This window comes from Danio aesculapii, chromosome 9, assembly GCF_903798145.1.
Source record: "Danio aesculapii chromosome 9, fDanAes4.1, whole genome shotgun sequence".
NCBI classification, from domain to species: domain Eukaryota; kingdom Metazoa; phylum Chordata; class Actinopteri; order Cypriniformes; family Danionidae; genus Danio; species Danio aesculapii.
Genome location: NC_079443.1, coordinates 21798785 through 21821351, shown reverse-complemented (window position 1 = coordinate 21821351; position 22567 = coordinate 21798785). Strand labels below are relative to the sequence as shown.

The 22567-nt window shown below is 36.5% G+C and overlaps 1 protein-coding gene across 1 annotated transcript in view; it reads right to left on the bottom strand.

Moving 5' to 3' along the window:
- thsd7ba (thrombospondin, type I, domain containing 7Ba) overlaps nt 1–22567 on the bottom strand; it is a 402582-nt gene that overhangs the window by 208243 nt on the left and 171772 nt on the right. Inside the window, exons 4-7 of the mRNA XM_056465204.1 lie at nt 12698–13547; nt 7351–7599; nt 6754–6923; nt 2946–3101 (exon numbers count right to left, since the gene is read on the bottom strand). Coding sequence (XP_056321179.1) covers nt 2946–3101; nt 6754–6923; nt 7351–7599; nt 12698–13547 — 1425 coding nt within the window. The remainder of the gene's footprint in view (nt 1–2945; nt 3102–6753; nt 6924–7350; nt 7600–12697; nt 13548–22567) is intronic.

Below are 22567 nucleotides of genomic sequence, written 5' to 3'. Positions count from 1 at the left end.
CAGCAGGGTAGCGCTCCCTCTCATACTCCAGCCTCCACATAAAAGTTCCTGAAAACAAAGAAGGTGCTCCAGGATTGGCTCGCTTAGTCACCATATATGAACATTTTTGAGCATGTCTGGGGTAAGATGAAGGAGGAGGCATTGAAGATGAATCCAAATAATCTTGATAAGCTCTAGGAGTCCTGCAAGAACGCTTTCTTTGGCATTCCAGTTGACTTTATTAATAAGTTATTTGAGTCATTGCAGAGATGTATGGATGTAGTCCTCCAAGCTCATGGGAGTCATATACAATATTAATTCTTTTCCCACTGCACCATGACTTTATATTCTATACTGTACATTATTTCTGTTAAGTGACATGACCTTTATCTAAGCAAAGTCAGACCTTACTATCCTAATTAAATAATTTATTTGGATTAGATTAATAAATAATAATAATTTATTTAGGCAAAAGAAGCATAATCTCTAGAGGCCTTTGCCTTTCATATAAGCCACTTCAAATACCAATTGATTAGAACTAGAAGTCAAGTTTTTATTATTGTTTCTAAAACTTGGATAGGCGAAAAGACCTTTATCAGGTAGAGTAGTTACATTTAACAATCACATCTAAACAGGGTGGGAAGTTACATCTAGCTGCATGTTTTCTTTAGAAGGGGTGGTTCAGAGTGTATTTTAAGGCTTGGTTGTGTTTAGAAGCTGCAAAGCAATGTGTGCTCATGCTTCATTTGTAGAAAATCACGTTATTTTTTCATATGCTTTGATTATACACTGCTACTCAGCTAACATGAAAACGACATGTCATATTTCCTAGTTCCTCTGAAAGGCCCGCCCTCAAGAGGTTCTGATTAGTCAGCTAACATCATGTGCTGTGATTTACGGATCAGATCCACGTCACCAGAAAAATTCTCACACGCCTTCAAGTACGCGCTTTTGCACTGTGTAAACAGTCAGTCAGAGTAGTTGTTAGCCATATCAGTTTATGCCTGAATCAGACAGAAAATGAAAAGGGCACAGCTGAACCTCACGCCTGCTCTTGAACATAAAATCTGACAAGTGTCTTTCACATATATTTGAAACTTGTAATATGAAATATTCACATATCTATTGCGAGTTCATTATTTGAGATGTAGAACCCCGGGACAGCAACCTCATAAAGAGACACTGCAGCGCTGCTGAAGATTGTGGGTGTGCACAGGGTGTTGACGGATACATATGAATTTGGAGCTAAACTGTTCATGATGCCAAACAGCATTTCCCAATGTTTACATCCTTGTTCACATCCTCGCTACAACATACCGTTAACACTAGAAACTATGCATGTAATTGATCAATTTTAATAAATAAAAATACTTAGGGGTTATGGCTCACAATCCACAGCTTCGTCAGTTGGGGAGTTTAGCTGAATCCAGCACTGAACTGGGAGAGATTCTGAAAGCTGTCCTTTGTCAAATGTTAGCTATACAGTTGAAGTCAGAATTATTAGCCCCCCTTTGATTTTTTTTCTTTTTTAAATATTTCTCAAATTGTTCAACAGAGCGAGGACATTTTCACAGTATGTCTGATATTTTTTTCTTCTGGAGAAAGTCTTATTAACCCCTTTAAGCTTTTTTTATTTTTTTTTAAGTCTACAGAACAAACCACTGTTATACAATATTTGCTTAATTACCATAACCTGCCTAGTTAAGCTAACGGGGAGTCTACATAGGGGACTGTGATTGGTGGTGCAGGTGAGTGTAATCAGTAATCAGTAATCAGGTGAATGTACTCGGTTGTGATGAGAGGTGGCTGGTGAAGAAGAGCGATGATTGGAGTTTAGGGAACGAGATGTTGAGTGAGAATGGTGATTGGAGCAGCAGAAACGAGCCGGGGATGTGACAGTACAGAAGTGTCTTGAAAAACATCTAGTCTAATATTATTTACTGTCATCATGGCAAAGATAAAATAAATCAGTTATTAGAAATTAGTTATTAAAACTATTATGTTTAGAAATCCTCTCTCCGTTAAACAGAATTTGAGGGGAAAATTAACAGGGGGGCTAATAATTCTGACTTCAATTGTATATTTTTTTATAATTCTCTGACGCTTAATTAAATTCAACTGCAAACATTTTTGTCTTTGTGTTGTGACCTTTGGAAGCCCAAATACAGAAACAGAACAAGCTCTGTGGAAATAGCAGCGTTTGAATGGCATTTTAGCTTTCTCTGCTATATTACAGCACTGCCTCTGGCCACGCCCCTTCGCTGCGAGTGTGTGATCTCACTAGCCCGGATGTATTTTTTTTGTAGTCCCCAAACTTTGTTCGCCGTAGGCTTCGCTAAGCTAACTCTGTAAAAGCCACTGTCTCTCTTTGCATTGTACATATTACATTCAGAAATGTTGTTTATGTTCACACAGCTACAATACATGAACTAAAGTTTAAAATATGATATTGTAGTGGACCACCTCTTTAAACAGGCAGAAACAGCAGAAACCTAAACACACACAAAAAAATCTACAAATAAGTAAAATTTGTATCAGATGTCACCCTTAATAAAATACCATAGTCCCTACCGTTCGTTTTTTATCCAGCTTCAAGTCTCAGTAAAGCAGCTGAAGGATAATAGCACAGTGTTAAAGTTGGGATTATTCCTGTGATTGCCCAGAATGACTCATTTTTGGCTGAAAGCCCCACTTCTGTATGACTGATTCGAGTGACATCAGTCTGCCCTCTGCTAAATTCTCTCATTATAGGGCAGTGCTGTGACAGCTCGCTTCAGAAACAGATGTTATCACCTCTCACCAGAAGTGGTGTCAGTTTTAGATACTCTGTTAGCTCCGGGTTAAGCTCAGTGGAGAGGTGCTACAAGCATTCATTTAAAAAAAAAGTGGATTTTATAGCTTCTATTAAAAAGAGGGCAGAATGTTTTGCTTTTCATTGATGACATTTCTCTCCCGTATCATCCTACCTTTTCGTCCATGCGTCTCCATGCAGTTGTCGTGGATACAGGCTCCCCAGGAGGACCAGGATGAGAGCAGGCACAGCTGTGGGCATGGTATGGAGCAGGGCTGCACAGCGGAAGGAGGATCTCCTGTGCACAGATGCCCATTTACAGGCCTCGACACTACACAATGACAAAGACATAGAGAGAAAGAAAATCCACGTTAAGTGACTTTAGTCTTTATCTTGGTCAAATATTCAGCTCAAATAGGCTATTTGTTTATTATTCTTGCATTATTGTTTATATTACCAATATGAAAACAACTTAAGACAAAATACCAAACTTAAGCACTAACTGTATTTATCATTAAAGTTTACTTTATAATTATTATTCTTAACCTAAACTTAAATACATTTCACTTAATGACTGGGTAAGTCTAGCATACACAACCAGAAAAAAAGCATTTCACCAGAAGAATACATTTTGAACACATTTTTACATTGTGTTCTAATTAGAGACGTCCAGATCCGATCACGTGAAAATCGAAAATCAGACACGAAATTGGACGGTACCGCTCAATCAGGACTCAAATATATATGTATACAGGGCTATGCATTAACACCCGCCAAAGGCAGTTAGATTTCAGCTGTGGAGGGTTAGACAGACACTACCACTAGCCACTTTGACTGGTTGGAAATAATTTTAAATTGTAGTTTTCTTAAAAGCAGGGTTCGACAGTAAGTATGACAACATTTTTTTATTTATGGCTAAGAAATTATTTATTTATTTTTGGTTTGGACAGAGATAAATTTGGACATAACACAACATCTAAATCAAGTAATTTTAGCAAGTCAACGTCAAATTAATGCATATAAAATGCATTTTCTCTACAACAAAATTGTGGCTAGTAAAAATGGCGAGTGGCTAGTAATGTTGGAATCTACTAGCCACAGTGGCTGGTGATCAAAAAAGTATATATATATATATATATATAATAGAAACAGCAACACATGCGGCATTTTGCTATTTATTTTTATACTAATTTTTTTTATATTTACTGTTGCACTAAAGTCCAAAAGTGAAGAATTTATGTTAGTACTCTGTTTGTTAACTGAGTAGTTGAATGTTAAAATGAGGTAAATTAAATAAAAAATAAGAACACCCTGGATCTGTTTCTTTGCTCTTTTTAATTTAAATTTATTTTTAATTTTTTGTATTATAGAAGTATCAGATCGGGTTTCGGTATCGGTAGATACTCAAAATCAAATGACTCGGACTCGAGGGCAAAAAAACATGACCGGGACATCCCTAGTTCTAATACATACAAAACAATCAATCATTCAATCAATCAAAAATGTCAAAGATTTTTAAGGTGAAACGTGTGGAGATGCATGATCTGTCAGGACTTTGTATGATTTGTGAACTAAAAGTGTTACATAGCAGAATGGAACCATACGGAGTGTGAATTGGTTGAAACAACACTTATATAACAATTTAGATATTGATTAAAATTATCCAATAGCTTGCATGGCCCAAGAGACATCAGCAGAAACGGAAAGCTGTTTCAGAGGATCAGCAGATTAATACAATTTGTTTTTGTTCTAGCATAACATGCACTGAACAAATTGTTCTGAATAAGACTAGGAACACTGCACCAAAAAAAAAGAGAGATTTTGCATTGACTTTGCATTGCATCGATTTTCAATGTGACTTTTGTCAAACAAGCGTTCAAAAGTTTGCCCAAACCTTTTGTAAGTCTCTCACTTTGTGTCTGTTAACATTAGTGTGAGTCCGCTGGGTCAGGTGGAAAGCAAACACCACTGTTGATTTTCATTGATCTATATCCCCAAACAACATTGATTGAAAGGAGTCATCTTCATCTGTATGCCTTTCTCAACTCAGCATGTCTCAAATCCATCCAAACACTGCTTTCACTGGATAGTGCAGCTCCTCAAAATTCATTTCAGATCAAGGTGACTCCCTTCGACTAACTCTAACCTTAAAGCAGTTTTTAACTGGTGTATGTTTACTTATGGCTAACGTAAATGGACAAGCAACAAAGTGTGATAAGAGATAACTCCCGTCCTCTGAAGCCTTTTTTTTGTTGTTCTGTTGCCCTCTGGAAGAAGGTTAAGAAGCATTAAATGCTCCTCCAACAGATATAAATTTACCTTTGTTCCAGAGGCAATAAGGCTTTACAACATAACATTTTAGCAAGTTCTAAATTAAAATTTTTAATACATGTGTCTTTCCAAGGTTTTTTTCTTTTTTTTACTATTTATAAAGTTATTTATGAAGCATGCTGGATTGTTTTTTGTTTTTTTTAACAGTTTGTAAGTGATTTGTCTCTTTATGTGTTCGTTGTATCATGAAATGCTATTACCCTAATCTAATTGCCCCTGGTGGATTTAATAAAGTTATTAAGCTTAAAACTTAAACAGACCTGAATTTCTAAAACCGAATTAAATTTGCCTTGAATGAAGCACTGACCATCTGTCTACAGTATCTGTCAGATCAACAAATCATCAACAAATATCTTATCGAGTTAATAATGTGATCAGTTCCACTGTTCCCTATATACATTGTACTAATTGTGCATTCAAAAGGAATTTCGGTTAGGGCTGCACGATATTGGAAAAATCTAGCGTAGAGATATATATTTTTTATTCTGCGATATATATTGCGATATGCATACAACTTCACTAGATGGCTTAAATAGCTTTATTTGGAAAGAATTTATCATTTTAGATTGACTAGGAAGAATTTTTTTTTTTTTTTGAAGATCTAACTATACTCAGGTATACAGTAATTGAATAATCAAATGTAAAATAACACTGCATAGTCTTCGTTGTATAAACAAATCAATAAAATTGATCGCTATTAATTTTTCAGTTACAAATGGTACAATTTCTTATTCCTGATTGCTTTTATAGGATTAATTTCAGTGTAAGTACATGTTAGTCAAGACCACTTAATAAAAAGTGGGACCCAAAGATGTGCTTGTTAACATTAGTTAATGTACTGTGAATTAACTATAATTAACAATTAATTACTCTTATTAGTCTCACTTTATTTTCAGGTACATTTCTTGATTTTCACAAATCAATAACTACTGTATGTTTTTTTATCTCAATAAACACCTAGCTAGGAACATTTGTTTCAGACATTTATAATTCAGAATTTGAAAGTTTACTGTGACTTTTTATTAACTTAATTTATTCTTGATTCATTTGCTTTTTAAGAGTATAAAAATAGATTACAGTAGAGTACAAAAATAATAAACAATTTGCTGCTATAAACATTTAAAATAAACATTTGCTGCTGAAAAGTTCAAATGTGCCTCAAGCATCATGAAAAGTGAGGCGGAATGAAGCTGAAGTCATAAACCCAGGCCTCTACATTCAAACAAATGGGATGTGAGCCAAACAATAAAACATACAAAAATCCCCAAAGATACCTCAAACATTATACAGAAGGTCATTCTTAGCATGCTGATGCTATATGTTCAAGTGCTCTTTTTAAAATAGCTTTAATTTATTAATTTATTTTTATTACTGTGTGTTCGCGGTTGGATCTGACACACTTCGGAAGTGATGTTGATAACTTGGCTCCATCTCATAACCACTGCTGTGTAAACTTTGGCTCCAAATGTTATTGTCGGTGAAAGATTACAGCAGCCAACCCTTTGACATTTTGGCTTCACTTTCTACAGTGGAATGAAGTGGACATGTGCTGCCCATCTGTCTTCTTTTGTCTTTTTTGTTTACAGTCTTGTTTGTGCATAGCATAGCCACATTATAACAGTTCAACCTCAGTGATGCAATAAAAACCTTACCCTCTTTTCTATGATGAGGGGTGGAATTGTCTGGGACCTGGACGCAGTACAGCTGCCTGGTCTGAATCCCTCCACCGCAGAGAACGCTAACATTATCAAGCCTTCTGTCCTGCTGGCTAAGAAGAGGGGCCACTTGACAGTCCCCCCAATCGGTGCTCTTCCACACGTACCTGAAGAACAAAAGGATGAGCCCGCTGTGGTGAAACACACTTCTTTTGTTTTGGCTCTTTAGTCTCATTATATCGTGCTGGGCTCCTCTCAAAAGTTGTATTGGATAAATGGACACAGGGAGCTGCCGCTGAAAGATACTAATAGGCTTAGCTTCCAGTTTTCCGGTAGGAAACCATCTACTAATGAAAATGCATCGACTAAGCAAAGCGTTATGATGCATAAACCAGCATTTTTAATGAAATAGCAGTCTGTTTCTATTGATCAAAAACCTAATCTCATTAATTAGCTTCTAATCTTTGCAATGCTCGGATGCAACAGGGGTTCAGTAAATAAATACTTGAACACAACACTCGAAAAAAAAACATTTAGTTTTTTTACACATTCATGTACATTAGGACTTTATTATTGGGAGGATGAAATAGAAACCTTGGGCAGTTTGGAAGCAGATCTCCAATGATGTTGCAGGCCTCTTTTTCTTCAAGAGCAGGGCACTCTTTGCCCTGTCCAATGGGAGTGTGCGTTATGCTTCGAGTCCTGACCCGAAAACCAGGCGACATATCTGATGCTCTGCATGTCTTTGAACATGGACTCCAAACGGACCAATCGGAGGTCTCGCAGTCTCTGGGCATAACACAAGACTGGAATGTGCCAGGGCCGTTGTCAAGGGTACAAAGGCTATGAGGAAGAAAACAAATAAATTAAAAATGAGAGGCAGAAGAAAATATTTTCAAACATTTCAGCTCTGCCAAAAAGAACAGAAGACACACTTGTTTTTTTTTAAGAGTTGAAAGAACATGCTGTTTATATAATGAGATAAATGCCATCAATTGCTCCTCAACTGCTGTTTGATATGGAGGAAAGAAGAACCTTTTATGTTATCTGTCTGTATGTGGGTATGTCTGTGACGAGTTTAAAATTCAGTTTTAAAAGTATGCAATTTAATAAATGTATAAATCTATAGCAACATAACTAACTTTTCAGAGCAACATAATAAACTTTTCAATTTAATAACACGAGAAGTGTGGATGTCACAAAAGAAGACATACTGTGTTTCAACACATGCAGTTTTGCTTTGTTTGATTCATACCAGAAGATAACAATAATAATAATAATAATAATAATAATAATAATAATAATAATAATAATAATAATATACAGATAATAGTTTTTTTGAATTTAATTTAGTACATTTCAGTTACTGTAGCCCTGGTTTGCTGAGCATAGACAACATAGACAGAAATAGGCCAAAATAACCATTAAAAACCATAGTGTGTTCTGTAAAAAATAACAACACTATACTGTAGTAAGAAGGGTGGCACTGTGGCTCAGTGGTTAGCACTGTCACCTCACAGCAGGAAGGATGCTGGTTTGAGTCCTGTCCGGTACCAGTTGGCATTTCTGTGTGGAGTTTGCATATTTTCCAGGTTAGGTTACTTTATTTATACCAGAAGGTAGATCTGGTTTGCAGTCAAGAGTCCTCATCTCATAAACAGTGCCACAAAAAAAAGCTCGCATATTAACAACAAATGGACATAAAGACATAAAACATAAACATAAAAACACTTATAAAGAATAAATAAATAATCACATTAAGTGTCCACCGCCCCCAATAAATGTTTAAAACAATCTAAAGTCACCGAAATACCTCTGCTTTAGTCTGTGCCTTATTTAAATGTCTAATGTTCGTGTGGGTTTCCTCTGGGTGCTCCGGTTTCCCACACAAATTCAAAAGACATACACTAAAGGAATTGGGTAAGATATATTTTCCGGAGTGTAAGTGTGTGAATGAGAGTGTATGCATGATTCCCAGTACTGGGTTGCAGCTGAAAGTGCTTCCGCTATGTAAAACATGTGCTGGATAAGTTGGCGGTTCATTCCGCTGTGGTGCGCCCCGATTAATAAAGGCACTAAGCTGAAAAGAAAATGAATAAATGAATACAGTAGTTAGTAAAACAATACAAACACATACAGAACAACAAAAAACAACTTTTCCCCTGCCTTGCCTCACAGTGCTTTAATCCACTTCCTGCTTTCCCCCTTTACCTCAACTACCTCTATTTTATTCACTTCAAATGGCAGTCTCATGTATTATCTGTGTTCCCTTGACAAGTTGTTCCCTTGAGTTGTTAGAAGAAATTTACACTCACAGTTTACGCTGTTGTTTTTAAGACCAAACTGATAACTGAACGGACAGTATGATCACATCATGTCCTGTTTTAGTTCATGATAAATAAAGGGACTAAGCCCAAGGAAAATTAATAAATGAATGATGTCTTCGGATCATGTTTATATTTAGCTTGAACAATTCCAGATTTGTTTAGAAGCAGCCTGATATTTTTGGCAATCTCAGTCTGCTGTACTTGTTTGGTGCAACCAAGGTTCAGATGGCACTTTTCACACTTATTCACATGAACCGAGAAATCGCACCAGAGTCTTTTTTTAATCAAACTTAGCTGCCAAGTGTGAACACCCTAAACGAATCATTAGTCAGAAATGTTTTATTTTCCTTATTATACTGCAGTGCTTGAGCGATAGTAAAGCAAGTGAATCTGAATTTTTGCATAGCAAGAACATCACACTGTGTAATGAACGTGAAGTGAAGGATATTTAAATGAGCGATTCACCTTTGTGTCCTACAAAGCAACGTCTGCGAAATGAAGTACGAATAAACACACAACAAATTGCATATCTAATTAGCAATTCGGCCGCACAAGTCACCCGATTCAATTACTTGCGTATATCATAATCCGTTTGTGTAGCATTCATTTTCGCTTCATTTTAAATGATAATTAGGCTATAATTGGAAAAACTGCACAAATTGAACTCAGGTGGGAAATATTCAAATCACTACATTTCATCGAGCATTCACGTAGGATTTACAAATGAATATGTTAATTAGAGCGAATGCTCCATCTCACTGTAAAATAACGCAGCGGCCCTGCTCTTGTTATGCTACACCTGTAGTAAATCTGTCAGACCCCATTCTGCTCTACAAAACTCTAACAACCCTCTCTCACTTTCAGCTGCGGATGCTTGAAAATCCATATTAAACAAATGTGTAAGGTGAAAGCCAAAAAGCATCAGAAAAAAGCAGCATAATCATCAAAAATACTGTTCATATATGAGATTGATATATAAAACCAATATAAACTTACAGAAATGTTTTCATTTTGATTCCTATTCATGGTAATTTGTATGATTTCATTTATAATTTTAGTGTGATATGCTCATCCTCTCAATGGAGGGTAGGTTTAGGGATGAGGTTTGAGGACATACAGTACCGCCTTTTAATAATGTTTCGTTTTCATGTGCATTAAATTGTATGAATTCATATTAATTAATACACGGTCACACTAAAGTTTGAGCTTGCTAAATTCTGTCAGACGGTGCTATGAAAGGGGTGGGTTCAAACAAGATGATGTGACACCGGTAAAAAAATGATTGCTCCATATTTTTAATTTCTGCACAGAGGGGTCACATTTTGATCTTCTAATGGTCTCAAGAATTCATATGACGAGAAATCGCAGGTCAGAGTTCCCAAAACTTGAACTCTGATGCATTCGAAACTTGTTGCATGAGTTTGAATTTTCGGTCTGCCACATTTACAAGCGTATGAATGGAAGTCAATGGGTTGAAAAGTGCAGTGTGACCACTATTCTGACAATACGTAGAGAGATCGGGCTGTATAAGACACACAATAAATGATTTGACAGAATGTAGTTAGCTGTTGTTGTCAGACTTAGATTTGCTCTCTGTGGAAAAACCACAGATGACATGCGCAACACTCGAGCAATGCAAAGTTTCACTGTGTCAACTCGTATTTCATAAGCTTTTGTCTTTATAAGCCAATGACAGGTGACAATGCCAAATGCTGGAGTAATGAAAATGTTTGTACGTCAAAGTGTAGCAGCTCCTTTTACATGACATGAGGATTAACAAGGGATGATCCCCATTTTGCGTCTGGTTAAACTGACACATCAAGTGTTGCTCTTTTAAGCTTGTTTAGTTATACAGTTCTTTGCAAGTCATCTAAGGCCATAATTCACCCATATAAAATATATACCGTAAGACACATTTATGTGTAAAATATAATGCTTTGTTATGCCTGTAAAACATAGTGATACACGGCAATGCCATATACAATGACAGATATATTTAACATCAGAGCAACGTAAAAGATAGAAATAAAGATTTTTACTGTTTCTGTTTTTTTTTATGAATTACATTTGGGTCAAAGACGAGACATGGAGTGTGCATCAAATTAAATTTACCAGTGATTTATTTAAAATAAAATAAAATAAAATAAAATAAAATAAAATAAAATAAAATAAAATAAAATAAAATAAAATAAAATAAAATAAAATAATAAAATTAAAAAAAATAATTAGTAAATTAATTAATTAATTAAAAATAAATAAATAAAATAAAAAAAGTTTAAAAATAAATTAAATTAAATTAAATAAAAAAAAAGTAATAAAATAAAAACATTTAAAAAATAAATAAATACAATAAATAAATAATAAAATAAATGACAAAATAAGATAAAATAAACAAATAAATAAATGTAAATAAAATAAATTAATTAATAAAAAAAATTATAAAATAAAATAAATTAATTAAAACAAAATAAACAATAAAATAAAATAAAATAAAAAACAAAATAAAAAATCTAATTAAATTAAATTAAGTAAAAAAATCTAATAAAATCTGTAACACTTTCATTGTTTTGATGTTTAAAAATTACTTATTTAGCCTTGCATATATATATATGTGTGTGTGTGTGTGTGTGTGTGTGTGTGTGTGTGTGTGTGTGTGTGTGTGTGTGTGTGTGTGTGTGTGTGTGTGTGCGTGTGTGTGTGTGTGTATGAACTGTGAAAAAAAACAAACTAGTAATATATTAACTAGTATTATAAAACTATTTTACCACAGTGTAAATTGAGTATTTACATCTACAAATAGATGCATTTAAAATTTTAGGACTGGGAGCATTTTATATAGTTCACTGCATCTAATATATTCAAAGCCCCTTTTTTAGTTAACATTTTGGAAAGCAAGCTGCGGAAGACAGCACCAGGACACAGGTAAAAGAGAGCAACGACATGAAAGTCTACATTTGAGACTTAAAACCTTTATCATGAGTGGCTGCCTGCGAATCAATCTTTTGCAAAGGAGGCATCTTTAAAGTCATGTTCAAAGCCTGCCTTAGTTCCAGCATTCATTATCCTCAGCTTGCTGGGAAATCCATACTCTTTGTCGGGAGGAGGATGAGCTACATCTCAACAACTTCTAATTCTACTGAGAGTGAAACGAGAATAAAGCACAAACTGCAGCGTAACAGTGATTGACCGCCTATCTGAACTCATACTATGGACGCAAAGATTGCAGCATGAGTGTAAATTCAATCTTTTCCATCATGCTGGACTCTGTTTTGCTCAGAAAAGTGGCTCTCCCATGCTGCCGCCGCCGCTGCTGCCAGAGGCATGCGTCTCTGCTCACCTTGTATGGTTCGGCAGCGGGAAGGAGATTAATGGAGGACTAACCGATTTAGCTAGGCCCACTTCACAGAGCCGCTTCAAAAATCCAGCTGCACAGCAATTCCTTTCACACAAGCAGTAACAGTACCTTGCTTTCAAGAGCATAATCTGGGATTTAGACCTTAAAAGGGTTTATGTTCTCAGAGGGTTTGTCTCTCAGCCGTGCATTGCTTGTACACAGATTATTGTAAATTGAATAGACATGCCTGATGAGTCTACGGATGTTCAAGGCTTCTTACCTCAGCATGGCGTTTTTTCCGTCGCTGCGCATGCAACGAACTTGGCGCGTTTGATAGCCGATCTCCACATCTAAACCCTTGAGGCTGTGCTGGTGGTGGTGTTGGTGGAGGTGGTGATGGTGGTGCTGGGAGCTCTGGATATGTCGTTTCACTGTGTTTCTTTCGGTATCTCCTGTGCTGAAGTCTAGCACGGTCCTTCCGCTCATCCAAAGCCCTTTGTGTTGCGGCTGCCTGCATTCGCTCCAGAGGCCGACTTTAAGGCTGTAGTGATGCTCGCTTTCCCCAAGCGGACAGGGGAAAAGGTTTGCGCAAGTCCTCGTTTGGGTGAGGTTGGGGCAGTTGGCGCCTCCGTACACTGGCGCTGCTAGGACATGTCGGGTTCGATGTTGGAGACCCGCACCGCATGTTCTACTGCAGCCAGACCAGGAGGAGAAATCGGACACAATGCAGTCATGAGGGCAGGGGATCAAGCAGGCCTGCTCGAGTGCTGGTCGCGGCGAGAAGAAATCGCATATCCTTTCTGTAACCGATGTGCGGTTTGAGGTGCGCACACAATGGACCTTCCGTCTCTGGATGCCGTGTTGGGCTGTAATGCACTGTGCGGTCCGCAGTTTGAGCTCGTTGGACAGGAGGGGGGCTAGAACACAAGGCCCCCATTCTGACACTTCCCATTCAAAGAGGTCCTGGTGCCACTCACATACTTTAAAGCAAGGCCTCTGGCTCTCGGGTTTGTCTGAATGCCGGCAGTTGGAGTGATGTGTAGTCCAGCCTTCTGTATGGATGCACCACACCGTCCTGGATTGTACCCCGCCGGTACCACATTCTTCCCCCATGCATCTGCCCCAATGACCTAGAAAAGGGAAAAGACTTACTATTAGCCTTTGAATTATCAATCAAACAAATTGTATCATGCAAAATCAACCTTTGGAAGCTGTTTGGACAGAAATGTGTGTAGTAATAGTGTGTACGTAGTCATTACTGTGGATAACCAGGCTTACTTTTTTGGCTTTGATTATTCTAATAAATAAATAAAAATAAAAAAATAAAATAAAATAAAAACACTAACCTTCTCTTTTAATCTAAATTAGTCTAGTCTTCTTCAGTGTTTACTATTTCTTGCAGAATTTATGTTTTTAAAATGATCCATGAAGATGCCAGATTTTATAGAGTTTGTCTTCTTTCAGTACGCAACGTTTCAGTACATCCGTCATTAGATGCATTTATGAAGGAGCAGCTTTCTGTTTCCAGTTAATTAATATTAGCCTTCATGCGAGTAGAAAGACAAATGGAACTATATTTAGTTCTGTACTGTTTTCAGAATCAGTAATGTCTTGAACTGCTACAGTATATAGGGATCTGGATCTATTTGCTTATGACCTATTTTTGAGAATGTTAGAAAAATATTTTCCCAGAAAGATGATAATTTTGGGCAGCTCCAAACATATGAGCCAGTGATGTCAGTTCTAGCCCACATTGATAATATGCACTTCTGGAAATATCTTACCAAGTTTTTGTTTGGACCAATGTAAACGAGGTATTATTTTAAATTGTATGAGGCTATGCCTTGCGCATAGCGATGACCAGTAGGTCTGTTCAAGGACTATCTTCCATTGCTCATCTGTGATTTCAACACCAAAATCTTCCTCCCAGGAGGATTTCGGGTATTCTAAAGTTGCTGTGTTTGTTAACTGTAGAAGCATTCCATTTATAAAGATGAAATATGTTCCTATTTTATTAGGGTCATGCAAAACTATCATTTCCAATAATGACTGATTCGGGAAATTATGGTACAGTGGGTTGTTTTGTTTAACAAAGCTTCGCACTTGCAAATTTAAAAAAAATGGACCGAGGTAAACTGTGTTTGCTTTGTAGTTGCTCAAATGAAGGAAATAGTTGATCAATAAATATCTCTATAAAATTATGAATTCCTTTTTCAATCACTGTGATCATTCTAAGTGGACATGCCCGAACAGTGTGGGTTAAGAACCATCTTGGAGTGAAAAGGGAGAGCCAACTCATTTGCATCATTGCAAGCTAAAATGACCTCTGACCCAAAAATGAACATTTTCAACAGTGTATCATAAACGATGTGATAAGTATTTTGAGCTGAAATTTAAAGACATGATCTGGATACAACAAAGACTTAGTTTACATCTTTTAAAAAGGGACCTAATAGGAGCTCTTTAAAGATAAAGGATTCATTAATACACCAAATGTCTTCAAAACACTTTGTTCAATTAAAGACCACACCAAAGAACATTGGACATTTGCAAACTAGAAAATTCATTGTACATCTACGTTTAAGGAATTAACTGTCTTAATCAGAAGGCATAAACACTCTACAGCAAAGGTCTCAAATTCCTGGAGGGCCGCAACTCTGCACAGTTTTGCTCCAACCCTAATCAAACACAGCTGATGCAACTTATCAATGTCTTAAAGACTCTTTTAAATACCTTGATTAGTTGGATCAGCTGTGTTTGATTAGGGTTGGAGCAAAACTGTGCAGAGCTGCGACGCTCCAGGAATTAAGTTTGAAATCTATGCTCTACAGTATATATTCCTTCACAAAGAGAACCCAAATTTTGGACTGCATATTATACAAGCAGTAAACAACGCAATGGTTGCTTATCAATTTGGATATGAATGATGCTGGTCACTGTCTTTCAAAAATGAGTGCCCAGAGGTTGAAATTTGGTGAGATTTAGGTCTAAGACTGCGATGAGCCCTGTCAATCTCTGATGGGCCAGAAAGGACATCATTAAGGACTTAAAAAAAAAGTCAGTTAGGAACCGCCTAATGTCCTTTCCCTCAACGTCTTCCGAGAGGCCAAGAACACATATTTGGCGCTTTTGAAGCAAGATCCTCCACATTGGCTCTTAAAGTGACATTCTACTCCGCTACTGATGGCAACTTCGACTGAATATTCGAGACCTCTTGTTCAAGATGGGTTATCCTTTCACTGTGATCGGTGAGGCTGGTCTCCATGACAGTGATAGTGGATGCTTGTGCCGCTAACAAGGACCCAATAGAGGCATTTGACAAACTGAGAGTCTCCAAAGATGAATTCAACAGAGCAGTAAGTTCGCCAGTAATGTTTTTTCTGAACTTATCCAGCTCGCTAACAAATTTGTCAGCCCTCAGCAGGGATGTGTCATCCGCCATGTTGCCGCAGTCGGGGCAAGATGGCAAACTTTAATCTGACTCATCTGAGAGTTATGTTTACCACCAGTACGGGTTCCTTTGCTCATTGGATGAAGATGATTGAACAAAAGTAAACAGTTAAAGAGAAAATAATTGCAAATAAAGGTGTTATATTCATAAAGTATAAAAAACTGTCTCAGAGCGCTGACACCACAGGTCTCTCCACTACATGACGAACCTGGAAGTCTCAGAGGTTGAAATTTGGGGGGAAGATTGAAGGAATTCCAAAGAAATACCTGTGCATTGGATGCTTGCTTATGTGACAGCTCCTGCTGTTTGCATATTGAAATGCACAGGTATAAACACGTATCATCGAAACAGCATTCTATCTGTGCCAAAAAGTTGTTATTTATCACTTCTGCTTTATATTCCTGTGCGTCGACTCGTTCACTAAACTGATCATCCCATTCAAGGCGATCTCCCTCACTGACAGCCTGACACAGATTCAACATGCTGAAGCAGGCAAACTGTCACCAACCTGCATCTGACTAGAGCCAATTTGTGAAACACACCGCAAAATCTAGCCCAAAAGATGTGCAAAGATGGCCTGAAGTCAGCCATGGATTTGATATGTATAACCATGAGCTTAACCTAGGAAGGTCATTTAAATCATTAGAATATATCTGATATGATGCATCATTCAGATAATATGATGTATTTGTTTCAACTAAAACCTACCTGACCTTCTTTAAAACAATATGAAGAATTTAAGACAACATTTTAAATGAACTATGGCGTGTTTATCACATCTGTTTTATTGCTATTAGACTCATTTTACCCATTTTTTAAAGCTTGATAGGAACTCTAGTCAACTGTGTTATAAAATGTAGGAAAACTTATATCATATATGTTGCTTTCTTCACTATGTGATCCTTCAGAAATCATTCAATGCTTCTGATTATGAGTTCCACAGCAGACAGAAACGCATACAGAACAGCATAAGAGTAAGTATATGATGACAGAATGTACAGGTACACTACATTACTTTAGCTGTTATTCTTATGAATCAAATATAATCTAAAATAGTCTATTAATATTACAAATAATGTAATTAAAACATCTGTATAGCATTGTTCTAACACCCAACAAGGAATATTCCATCGACATATTGTACAGCAGATGAAGAAGCGCTTAATAAAGTATACATTTTCCAAGAGCAAACAACTACCATGTCATTAGGGACTTTGTAAAATAAAAATGATATCATTTTTCCTTTTTGTATCTCTCTAAATTGATTGCTACATTAAAAGTACATCTACCCAAACTGAAAACAGAAGGTAAACAAAACAGTTTAAAAAAAAATCCATGTTAGCCTGAAAGCAGCACACTCAGCTCCAACATCCTAAACTGCTGAATTGTATTATAGCTCAATGGAGCACATCATTAAGTTTTATCATGAGACTGCAACACCACCACAGGTTTACCACATCACCATTATGTATTTAACGAAAGGAAACATACATCTCTCACACAGCTCCTAATGCCAAAGTGTGCAACACAGCTAACAACATGTAAACACCATGATATCACATTCATTCCCCTAAAGAAACCAAAACAGTATTAACATTTAAAGACATTTCACTGCCTCCCCACAGACTCCTTCCCCTGAGAGATTGACTACACATGCACAAATGGATCAGGATTGATTTTTCCTCCTTTTTTTGCACCTGCATATATAACGCTTGAGGCGGCAACCCACCAGATTTAGCAAGCGAATGCAGCTGCTGTTTTCTTTAAATTCACACTCGAAGCTGAAGTGTGTAATTTCTGCGTCACAGAACAAAATTGCAAAAGTAATGACTGTTTACAAACTGATAGTTTCAATCCAAATACATGCTATTGGTTTGGTTTGGGTTGCTACAGTATATATTATTGGACTGGTCAGAATGTTTTAAAGGCACATCAAAGCTACAGTGCTCACACCTCTTAAAGCCTGGTTTATATCCAACGCGTTCGCTAGTTCGCTTACGTGCATGTGGCGGATGTGACTTCATCACAGAGTTTGCCAAGGTTCACTTTGGATGCATGCAACATGATTTTGGCTTGGAGCACACACAATTTTTCAGACTATGGTGAACAGCTTACGCAACGCCACATTTTATTTGAGTTGAATGTGAATCACTTTGAAGAGATTTAGTCTGAAACCTGAAACAGGTACGTTTGTACAGACATCTTTATGATCCGTCCATGCATGATCATAGGGGTAACAATATGACCAATAATTATTGGCTAGATATTGCAACAGCCGTGGGAAAGGAGAAGAAATTTTGTTAAAAAGTGTCGAAAAACTTTAGGGATAAGTTTGTTAAAACCAAAAGAGAGACCGTTGCAAAAGTGGAGATCCATGTGGTTTTAATACACAATTAAACAATATGTTTTTCCACCATTAATAGGTTTTACACTGGTGTATATATCACAATTTGTAATTTAAAACAATTTATTAGTTACAAAACTAAAATTAAGTAACAAAGTTATTTCTTTGATGACTGGAAAAAATATTTGAACCTATCGCTTTACAATATACCGATGCCTTGTTTTTCTAGGCTTTATTGGTGATCAGGAATGTTGCACCATTATTGCCTGCTTAGCATATAAGTAGGACACAAACTAGTCAGACAATAATGTGAGAATTGTGGAGTGGGCTAAATCTAAAAAAAAAAAAAAAAAGTATTTTTTAGTAAGTGTACTTTTTTGGCTTTTGTTCTTGCCATAAAAAAAAAAGATTTTTGTGGAGCAACCAATGTTCTTTTGTCATTTATCTTTAGGTAGAACTGTCGAGTTATGAACAAAAGCAATTGATGCATCAAAGTCTTTTATAATCATTAAAATAAATGATAGTGACGCAGTGGCGCAGTAGGTAGTGTTGTTGCCTCACAGCAAGAAGGTCGCTGGGTCGCTGGTTCGAGCCTTGGCTCAGTTGGCGTTTCTGTGTGGAGTTTGCATGTTCTCCCTGCATTTGTGTGGGTTTCCTCCAGGTGCTCCAGTTTCCCCCACAGTCTAAAGACATGTGGTACAGGTGAATTTGGTAGGCTAAATTGTCCATAGTGTATGAGTGTACGTGTGAATGTGTGTGTGGATGTTTCCCAGAGATGGGTTGCGGCTGGAAGGGCATCTGCTGCATAAAAACGTGCTGGATAAGTTGGCGGTTCATTTCGCTGATCCCTGATTAATAAAGGGACTAAGCTGAAAAAAGATGAATGAATGAATGAAAATAAATTATAAAATAATATAAATTATTAGATTAAAAATATTGAATGATATTAATGATGTGACATAGTTCCGGAAACTTCCTACTTCTCTGTTTATCCGTCTGACTTCACAGTGGGTTTTCTTATGACTACCCACTGTCATTTTAAATACTATCACAATGGCGAACATGTCAAGTAACCTTCTCCGTTTCGTGAGATGCTCATGCAGTCAGTGGAAGTCTGCTGCATTTCATTTGAGCTGGATATGAAATTCTTTGAAGAGATTTTGTCTGAAACAGGTACACATGTACAGACATCTTTATGATCGGTCTATGCGTGATCATAGGGACAACCAGAAGATCAATAATTAGAACCACACAGAATCTGCGTGCGCAGAAATCCGTAGATTTTCCCCGATTTTTTTGCCCATCATTTAGTCTATGTATTTACTTGTGTAAATGTGTTTACATTTATATTTACTCAGTTTTTAAATTAATTTCACTAATATTATTGCAATATAACAGTAATATTAAAATGTTCATATGATTTATTTACAATACAGTTTGTAAAGTAATATTTTCTGTCTCTTAGTAGTTACATTATATGAGAGACTTACTTTGTTTCCAAAATATGTGGACCTAATTGGATTTGCATTGTAAACATTAAATAAAGGTTAAAAATGTGTTATTTTATAATTTTCATGTTAAGTTTTAAGTTATGATACTCCTAAAATTCTTCCACATAAACCCACAGATTTTTTACAAAATTCTCCGCAAAAATAGCAAAAAATATCTGCAGATTCTGTCTGGCCCAACCAAATAATTCTTGTTTTTAGGCTTTATTGGTGATAATGGTCAGGAATGTTGGACTTGCCATAAAAGCAGAGGACACCAACTAGCCAGATGGTAATGTGTAAACTGTAGAGTGGGCTAAATCTATTTAAAAAAACATCAGTATCTTTTAGTCATGTATTTTTTGGGCTTTTATTCTTGCCATAATAAAATATGTGTAGAGCAACTTATGTTCTGTTGTCATTGGTATTAAACTTTAATAGGTACACTGTAAAAAAAAAAGTAGAATAAAGGCCATTATATTACAGAAATGTCCTTAAATTTTAATTTCTGGTGAATTTCTGTAATTTAACATCAGTTATTTCACTGTAAATTTCTGTAATTTTACGGTCGTTATTTCACGTTTTTTTTCCTAAAAGCTAAAATTATGGATTTGTTTTACAGTGTAGAACTGTCCGAGTTATGAACAAATACAAGTGATGCATCAAAGTTTGATTTAAAAATCTTGAATGGATATAAATATCTTTATAATCATTCAAATAAATGATAAAATAATACAAATAATTATTTAAAAAATATTGAACGATATTAATGATATGACATACAGTAGTTCAGAAAACTTCCTAATTCTCTGTTTATTCATCTGACTTTACATTGGGTTTCCTTTGACCACCCCCTGTTGTTTTAAAAAATATCACAACAGCGAACGCATCAAGTATAAAGCCTCATCAGTTTCGTGAGGTGCACCAGGCTAAAGTATAAATCAGCCGGAGGAATCAGCCTACAATTGGTTTATATTTTATTTAATCTGCATATAAAGTGGGTTAAAAATTTTTCTATATATACTGTAAAAGAAAAAATCACAAGCCAAGCATCATCCTTAAATTCAGGGCAAATATTAAATTGCACAGAATCCAGATGAATAACCCTCTCAGTCTGCAGACACTCTCAACCTCAGAATCATATTCATAGGCATTAAAGTGTGAACTACAGCTTGTGGGGCTGTACAGAAACGAGCAGGCACAGACTCAACACGCTTGTTTGTAACGCCGAGGACCCATTTCAGAGCGAAGGATCAAGAGAGGAGCAAATATCTACAATGCAGGCACTACAAACACACTCCATGTGGTGAAAGGTGAATATCTTCTGTATGGACACTGAAAACAAAGCACTATAATAGAAGACAGCCTCAGAGGCACAGCTATGCTTAATATAAATACCCAGAGCTATGGTCTCACATTATGGATCTTGTTAAACTGATGGAGAAAAAAAACTGTATTTAATCCCTTAGTGTTGTTTACCATATTACATCAGACATTCAGCTGCAAGCAATTAGCGCTGTGTTTATATTCAGACTGTTTTATTGTACAACAAAAGGGAAGTTTGTAATGAGTAACTTATATTGTAGGTTTTTTTCTCCACCAGTAGATAACGGTTCACTCTAAATTGTTAATTCTAGAGCAGAGACTAACAATATTTACAGATTTAAAGCAGTCTCCACCTTGTGTGGAAGACCAAGGTAATGTGTTGTTCAAAAACGTAATGATTCGCACTCATCAAGTAATTGCTTCATACTATTTTTTATTTTTACATTCTTCAGGTGATACAAAAACACAAACGTTTCAGCACAATGCCTTCCTCAGTGTGTGAGAAGAAATAGTTTGCCCATAAGACTGATGGTATATGTGTACTGAGGCCATTTATTAAGAATTACAATGAGCACCTCAAACTATAATATAAGTGAGATACACAAGAAAAACAGCACCAAGGGCCTTGCCCAGTGTTCAGACCTCTATAAAACACAGAAAACATACTAACAGTATAAAAAATAAATTAAAAAAAATGTAGAAAATGATAATATCACTAACATAATGACAGAAAATAGTAAAGAATTCAATGATACTTTCTGACTACAGTAGGTGAAAAGCAGATGTAATTAAAGTAGTATATGCACACTAGTGGTAAATTACATTCCCCACCCAACAAAAAACTGTGTAAAGCACTTTGAGTGTCCAGAAAAGCGCTATATAAATTAAATGAAATATTATTATTATTATTATTATCAGGGGCGCCACTGGCCACCATGGGCCCTATGACAAGCTGATATTGAAAAGCGCGGGGCGGGGAGGGGTGGGGGTGTTGTAGTTGGTATCGCGGCTTCAAAGTGAAGAGCGGTGGGAAAGGTGGTGGCGGTGGTGTTGCTGGGGTATTGGAATCGCGGTTGAAAGTGAAGATGGGGGGGGGGGGGGAGTTGCTACCTCGGCTGAAAGTCAAGGGGGGGTATCGCGGCTTAAATTGAAGAGGGGGGGTGATATTGGTGTCGTGGCTGAAAGTGAAGAGCGGGGTGGGGGGAAGGTGGTATTGGCGCAGGCCCTTGATAATGTCTCTGGGTCCCCTCTAAATGTATGGGCCCTTAGAATCTTCCTAATCCCCAGCCCACCCCCCCACCGGCGTCCCTGATTATCATTATTATTATTATTATTTTCTGTAAAGGAATGTATCATTCATTTGGTTCTCAGATTTTTTTTGTTCTTTATTATAAACACTTTACAAATGTACAAACACTGTCATTGTCCTTGTTCTCAGCCCAATTGAAACTACAGCTTTTATAGTTCTGTTATGCTAAAAACTTTAGGAAAAATGTTATTTAGGAAAAAAAAAAAACTTCAGAAAGTTTAAGTTGTTATCAT